This window comes from Capsicum annuum, chromosome 7 (assembly GCF_002878395.1).
Source record: "Capsicum annuum cultivar UCD-10X-F1 chromosome 7, UCD10Xv1.1, whole genome shotgun sequence".
In the NCBI taxonomy this organism is placed as follows: Eukaryota; Viridiplantae; Streptophyta; class Magnoliopsida; order Solanales; family Solanaceae; genus Capsicum; species Capsicum annuum.
In genome coordinates, this window is record NC_061117.1 from 62,215,867 (window position 1) to 62,224,108 (window position 8,242).

The following is an 8,242-nucleotide window of genomic DNA, read 5'->3' on the forward strand; positions in this document are numbered from 1 at the left end:
TACCAACCCCTACCTACCAATCGATCAAGCATCTGGTGTATGAATGGCATTGGAAAGTGATCCTTTAGTGTCCACGAGTTGAGCTTTTGGTAGTCCATACACATCCTCCAACCAGTGACAAGCCCGAGTGGGATCAATTCATTCTTCTCATTGGCCACTACCGTCATGCCCTCTTTCTTGGGCACACACTGTACAGGACTCACCCATTTACTGTCTGAGATTGGGTACACCACCCCTGCATCTAGCCACTTGATGATTTTTTTCTTCACCACCTCTTGTATAGGTGGGTTCAGGCAATGCTGATGCTCAATAGTAGGCACACAATCTTCCTCTAGCTGAATCTTATGCATACATATGCCAGGAGGGATACCAATGATATCTTGAATAGTCCACCCAATAGCTCTCTTATACCTCTTAAGAACAGAGATGAGAGCTTCCACCTGTTGTTCGCCCAGATCAGCAGCAATAATAACCGGTAGTATATTTCCACTACCCAAGAATACATACCTCAGATGACTGGGTAACTCTTTCAATTTTAACATCGATGGCTCTTCAATGGACGACTTCGTCAGTGGTGAAGGTCGATTCTTAAGGTCAAGATCAAGCTTCTTAGGGGCATAAGAATATGACCCCATTCCGGTCAAAGCACAGATAGTTTCTTCATACTCCTCAATATCATCACGATCAAAATTCATAAGCACAGTAGATAATGGCTCAACGGCAAGCTGCTCCTCTATAAATAGTTCCTGCTCATCCTCATAATAAACATCAACTATAGAGAGCACACTCATTTCTTTATGCTGATTCATTGATTTGCATACATCGAAACGTACTTCATCATTCATTCAAAATAAGAGCTCATTCGCTCGTAAATCAACTAGCATACTTCTGATTGTGAGGAAAGGTCAACCCAAGATTATGGGCATCTTAAAATCTACCTCGCAATCCAAAATAATGAAATTCGCCGGAAAAATGAAGGTAGCTACCTTCACCAATACATCATACAGAATACCAATAGGTTATTTTACCGACCTATCCACTATCACAAGCCGTATATTGGTTGGTGTAGGATCTCTCAAACCCAGTTTTTTATAAATAGTTAGCGACATCAGATTAATGCTAGCCCTTAGATCACATAAATCTTTAGCAAAATTCAAAGACCCAACCGTGCAAGGAATAGTGAAAGCTCCCAGATATGCCTTCTTCTGTACTAAGGACCTTGTGGCAATCGCGCTGCAGTGATGGAAATTATTCGTCGGTTCATAGCTTGCTGCCTTTTTCTTTGTCAAAAGGTCCTTCATGAATTTGGCATACCCTGGTATTTTCTCTAGTGCCTTTACCAAAGGCACATTAATAGTCAGCTGCTTCAGCATGGTTATGAATTTAATGAACTTGGTGTCATCAGTCTTCTTCTTTAGTCTCTGAGAAAAAGGGGGTGGTGGTTTTGGGAGAGTTTTCTCCACCACTTCCTTTTCCTTGTTTTTCTCATGTTTAAACTCATCAGACTGCTGACAGTTGGGTGTAGTATCATAAATGATTTCGTTAGGGTTTTTAGCCTCTACGGGATGATCATAATCTTCTTTATCAACATTCTCTACTAGTAATTTTCATACATGACCCATCCTTCCTTAGATTTTACACTGTGTCACTTGGTAGAGTTCCAATCTTCCTTTGATTAAATATCGTAGAAAGTTGACTAATTTGCTGCTCCAACTGTTTTGTAGAAGTGGAATGCAAATCAACCAATTGATTTATCAAAGACAAATCATTTTTCACCTCAGCTACTCCCGTGTTAGTTGCCTCTACTCCCTTCAACAGTTTAGCCATCATGTCCTCCATGAAAATCTTCCTAGAGTTAGATACAGCAGCTTCACGATTCCCAGGAGGAATATATAAACCACTTCTATCATTCTTATTCTTCCAATTTCCTTGGTCTCGGTCCTTGTATCTAGATTTCTCATAGTAGTTCCGACCTTGGTTTCCTTGGCCACTGCCTCGGAAACCCCCTCGATTATTCAAGTAATTTTCTTTCTCCTCAGAATTAGAGTCAGCTCTTCTATGTGATGCAACAGCTTTAACCTTCTCTGTCATTCCTGATAATAAATGCTAAGTAAAAAGGTCCATCTGCATTTTCATGTGAGCCATATCTTGGTCATGTTTTTTTTCCCTTTGCCTCTGTTTTGTATTCATGCCAATAGATACAGTAGAGATTGCTACCTCAGAATCCTTGGTATGCCAAGATCTACTCTACTTTGTCATACGATTAAGCATTTTAGATGCCTCAAGAATAGTGAGGTCCATGAATAACCCACCCATAGCATTATCCACCACTGGCTTAGTCACCGAATTCAAGGCCCTATATAATATCTCTTTCAGGTAAATATTGGTTATCTGATGATTCAGGCACTGTGTGAGATTCTTTTTGAACCTCTCCTAAGTTTCATGAAGAGCTTCAGTTGGAAGGACCTATATAATATGGTGCATGTTGATGTGTTCATGAATCACAAAAGCTTGCAGTATGTGTTTTCGTAGAAAGATTTGAATTTGCGCCAGAGAAGATGGTTAGAGTTGTTGAAAGACTATGATATGAGTGTTTTTTTACCATCTGGGCAAGTTCAATGTAGTGATAGATACCTTATATATTATCTATGGGTAGTGTTGCTCATATTGATGATGACAAGCTGAAGTTAGTTCAGGAAGTTCATCAGTTTGCCAGGTTAGGTATCTGTTTCGTTGATTCAGTCGAGGGTAGAGTTTGGGTTCTGAATAGTTCAAAATCTTCTTTGGTTGCTGAAGTGAAATAAAAGTAGGATAGGGATCTTAGTCTGGTGAAGCTGAAAGAGTCGGTCAGAGATAAAAAAGTAGAGGTTTTCTCCCAAGAGGGAGATGGTGTGTTGCATTTCTAAGGTAGACTATGTATGTCCTGTGTTGATGAGTTGAGACAATGAATTCTTGCATAAGTACATGGTGCACATTACTTTATTCATCGAGGGGCCACGAAGATGTACCGCAATCTGTGGGAAATCTATTGGTGAAGTGGGATAAAGAAAGATATTGCAGAGTTTGTGGCTAAGTGCTCCACTTTTCAATAGGTTTAAGATTGAGTATCAAAAGCCTAGTGGGTCTATGCAGGAGTTCAGTATTCCCACTTAGAAGTGGGAAGTAGTGAACATTGATTTTGTAATAGGTTTTCCTCGTACTCGTCAGCAACATGATTCAATTTGGATCATTGTGGAAAGGAAACCAAATTAGTTCATTTTTTACCAGTCCATACTTCTTATTTAGCCGAGGACTATGCCAAGATCTATATTAGGGATTTGGTTAGCTTGCATGGTATTTTGTCATCTATCATCTTATATAGAGGTACTCAGTTTATATCTCACTTTTGAAAAGCCTTTCAAAAGGGTCTTGGTACCTAAGTTCACCTCAGTATAACCTTCTACCCTCTGATAGATGGTTAGGTAGAGAGGACCATTCGGACCCTTAGGACATGTTGAGATCATGTGTTTTTAACTTTAAGGGAAGCTGGGATGACCAATTGTCTTTGATTGAATTCACGTATAATAACACCCATCATTCCAGTATTCAGATGGCTCCGTTTGAGGATCTATATGAAAGGAGATGTATATCTCTGATTGGTTAGTTTTATATAGGTAAAACCACTTTGATAGGTCTTGATTTAGTGTTTGATGCTTTAGAGAAAGTTCAACTAATCTGGGAGAGGCTTAAGGCAGCCCAAAGCTAACAAAAATCTTATACAGATGTGAGGAGAAAGGACCTTGAGTTTGAGATTGGAGATTTCATTTATCTAAAGATCTCTCCTATAAAGGGAGTGAAGAGGTTTGGTAAGAAGGGGAAGCATAGTCTCCGATATGCTGGCCCTTACAAAATTATGAGCCGTTTCGAAAAGGTGTCTCATGAACTTGAGTTGCCTACAAACTTAGCATCAGTGCACCCAATATTCCATATATCTTTGTTGAAGAAGTGTATTGGTCACCCAGCTATAGTTGTTCCCTTAGAAATCATAGATGTTCTGAACAACCTTTCTTACGAAGAAATTCTATTCAAGATCCTTGATCAACAAACTCGTAGATTAAGGAACAAAGAAGTTCCCTAGTCAAGGTTCTTTGGCAAAATTAGTCCGTTGGAAGAGCCACTTGGAAAGAAGAAGTAGATATGTTGACCAAGCACCTTCATGTTTTCTCCACAAACTCAAATTCAGCTTAAGGTAATAATCTTCTTAGAATTTTCCTTTTCCATGCTCAGTTTCTGCTGCATATCATTCTCATGTCAGTCTTGCATTCACAGAATCAGTTAAGTCATATGTCAAGTTCCAGACTCAGTCATGTAATTACATTTTCATCATGTATATTCAGCATATAATCTCAGTTCCTCAGTGCTTTCAGCTTAACCAATCTCATACGAGGACGAATGTTTCCAAGAGAGAGATATTATAATACCCTAAAAATCCAAACCTACGTTAGAGCCATGTTTCAAGCTTATGCAAAGTACATTATAGTTCTTTGGTAGTTTTATGAGTGAGTTTGAAGTATACTAAGGCCTCAAATAACTCCCAGCTATTAGACGAATCAAAATATTCCTTACCGTTTGAGTTTTCGGGAAGAGTGTTGCTTTAGTAAACTTAAAATGATCATATCTTTTGCTCTACTTAGAATTTTCCAGCTCAATACCCACCAAATTATAGGAAATTCTATTAGCTTTTCAATGATACAAATTTTGTCCAAATCCGATACTCGAGTGAGAAGTTGTGGCACTTTTAGTGAAAAATAGTATCCCAACACTATAAGGCCGCATCGTGGTGATGGCCAAAATCACGTTCGTCCTTTTCCAGTGGACCACTGCAATAATTCCGCATCATACCGAGGGAAAAATTCACATTCAGTGAGTCACCATGATGGCACCGCATCGCACCAAGGTGTAAGTTTGGAATTGTCTATTTCCAGTAGCACAATGTGATAGCACCGCGTCATGCCGTTGGACAAAATAAGGATTGTTCTTTTTCTAGTGGCCCGACGCGATAAGCACTAGGTCGCGCTGGTATGTAAAATTGGGCTTGTCAGTTCGTCATTTAATTTCCAGGGACCATTTGGTCTTTTCCCATAGCCCCAAACTCATGCAAATCACGTAATTACAACCCTAAATGGGCATTATGTACCCATTACTCATAATTCCTCTCGAAGAAACTCATCATCTCTCAAGAACAAAACCTTAGCCTTCAACATTCAAGATTAATTCTCCAGAAAACTCCCAAGAACTCTCATGAATTCATCAACTTAGGTATGTTAAATGTTCATCCATGGGTCTCTTTTACCCATGGAGTCCACAAATCAAATTTTAAATTCAAAGTCATGATCATTACAAATTATTGTTATTTTAAATGCGATTTAAACCATGAATCCCCATGAATCTTTATTCTATACCATGTTTACATGAAATTGTTGTTGTTATTAAACCCCACACACTTTAATGCTGTTATTTGCTGATTTAATTCATAATTAGTGATGTTGATGTTGAAATCATACTACTACTACAAGTTTTAAACTATTTCCATGCTTAGCTTACACTATGCATATCAAGTGTTTGATGAAATGCCTACAAGAATGAATTTTAAATAAATGCTTTCATATTATGTTCTCAAAGTTTTAGTGCTATTTTTCTAGTATTGCTATCGAGTCCTTAGGGTTATGAATACCCAAAAACATAGTTGTTTATTTCGTCTCAGTATCTTCAGAATAGTTTCAGATAAATCAAGAGTGACATAAGTTCAGTCAGTTATCATAATCAGTTAAGCTTATAATAGTTAAGTATTCTGAGTTAGTTTAGTTGGGAGTCAAATTTAGCACTGAGCGAACCCAGGAATGGGGCCTCACCTTTCATTTGAGGACGTGAACTTTAGTAGCAGTCCCCACATTCCATAACTATGTAGCCAACGTAGGTTGAGATGTTAACCTGCCAGTTGAGGGTAACCCTTAGTCCTTTGGGATAATACTTTAGTAGATCCACACAACTAGTGTTAGTACCTGCGGCATGGTACTGAAACCCTTCCAACTGGGGTCACAGGTTGGACCCCAAATTGCTTATTGGGGTATGTCAGTTAGATAATAGCTCCCACAGTCTCAGTTAAGTCATCAGCTCAGTAATTTAGTTTCAGTTTTGCTTGACCATAGCATATAGATATCAGTTACTAATGTATTAGTCTCAATATTTTAGTTTACAGATTATATTCAGAACATGTTTTATGCTTGGTATTGCACTCTCAATATTTACATATTTCATGCATTCTATTTAGTACTTCATGCTATTCATTCAGTCAGTTATTACTCCTGTACATGAAACCATGCATATCAGCCTACCTTATTTAGCATACCAGTACATTGAAAGTACTGATCGCATAGTCATTTCTTGCATTATGATGTATCATATCATAGGTTTGGACACTCAGTTATGAGATCGCTCATAGACTCTCTATATTATAAGACATAGCAGTGGTGAGTCCTTATATTTCGAGGACATGGTTTATTTACTTCTGTTATTTCATCAGTTTCAGTATTTCCTAGTCAGTTGGAGTTAGTTGGGGGTTTGTCCCATCAACTCCACAGTCAGTCAGTAAAGGCTTTTCAGACTAGTATAGATGGTTAGTCAGTCTTCAATTTTCAGTTGTCGTTATTAGATGTTTTATCAGTATTCTTTGTATTATTTTACAGACTTTATCAAAATTACTAATTTAAAACCTTATGGCATTACTCAGTTAAATTCCATATATAACCTATTGTTATCAGTTTTATTCAGTGCTCACAGCAGGTACCAACCCATGGGTTAGCTTGTAGTCCATTGGGACTGTAAGCACCATGTGGTGCCCAGGGTGTACTCTCGGGGCATTACACTCTACTTGAGCATTCTGATTCCAAATACTCTACACAAAGAACTATGATCATTCAACCAACTCATAATCTCAAATTATAATTCGTGTTACTCTGAAAATGTCCCTAGTGATCATATAAGCAATAGTGACTTCTACTTCCTCTGTGGAGGAGCAACTTGCAAACCTGATGAGGGCAATTAAAGGTTTCACTAAGTATGTGCAAAATCAAGATACTTGGATTGATAAGTTGGCAGAAAGGATGGATGGCTTAATGGATTAAAAGTCTAGCTATGCACATGGGAAAACTCCAGAAGTTCAAGAGATAGAGCATCCTATAAAACAAACACCACCTACTGAGGAAGTACAAGTCTCTCCTGAGGGATTGATCCCAATTGATCAATTGAGGGAATTCATTAAAGGGACCCTCAAAGATAAGTATGATGTTATCATTAAGTCTTCTTTGACATACGCCAAGCCCTACACTACAAGAATTGATACCCTCAAAATGCCTGCAGGCTATAACTCCCCTCCCAATTCAATAATTTAAGGGAAAAGGGAATGCAAAACAATATGTCATTTACTTTGGTGAGACATGTAATAATTCTAGAACTTACGGGGAGTATCTTGTCAAACAGTTTGTTCGTTCCCTAAAGGGAAACACCTTCGATTGGTATATGGACCTTAAGCCTAACTCCATCGATAGTTGGGAGCAATAAAAGTATGAGTTTCTAAATTGCTTTTTAGCATAAGGCAAACAATGATCATGGTAGAGCACAAAAATACTCGGCAAAGAAAGGACGAGCCAGTCATTGACTTTATCAATCGATAGAGAAATAGGAGTCAAAACTGCAAAGGCAGGCTCAGTGAAAAATCTGTAATAGAGATGTGCACCCAAAGAATGCACTAGGAGATTCTCTATATCTTGTAAGATATTAAGCCAAAATCCTTTAAAAAGTTAGCTACTCATGCTCAAGATATGGAGTTAAGCATGTCTTCTGCTGGAAAGGGAGTAACACCTATCCAGGGCCCCTGAAGAGGAAAGGATAAATAAGAACCCAAAAGATGGGGCAATTTTGTCCCCAAAAATAATAATAAGGAATCCATGAATATTTACGTGTCTCCTATGAAGGTCACCACAAAGGTGAGCAAGAAGAAAATATGAAGACGACTTCTCGAGCACTTCCAAATTAAAAGTTAAATTTAAAGGAGATGTAAGAAATGGAATACCCTTTCCTTGATTCTGATGTTGCCAAAATTTTCAATAAACTCCTTGAGTACAAACTCATTGAACTTCCAGAGATGAAGCGGCCCAACTAAGCTGGAAGGACCAATGACCTAAATTATTGCAAGTATCATAAG

General features: G+C 38.2%; 1 protein-coding gene across 1 annotated transcript; it reads right to left on the reverse strand.

The window, feature by feature from the left end:
* Window positions 1-1,019: 1,019 nt before the first annotated feature.
* Window positions 1,020-1,827, reverse strand: LOC124885728. Its single transcript, XM_047393982.1, has 2 exons — window positions 1,642-1,827; window positions 1,020-1,505 (listed from the first exon to the last, which is right to left on the reverse strand). Exons 1-2 carry the CDS (start codon window positions 1,825-1,827, stop codon window positions 1,020-1,022), a joined length of 672 nt encoding a protein of 223 aa, XP_047249938.1.
* Between the last annotated feature and the right edge of the window lie 6,415 nt (window positions 1,828-8,242).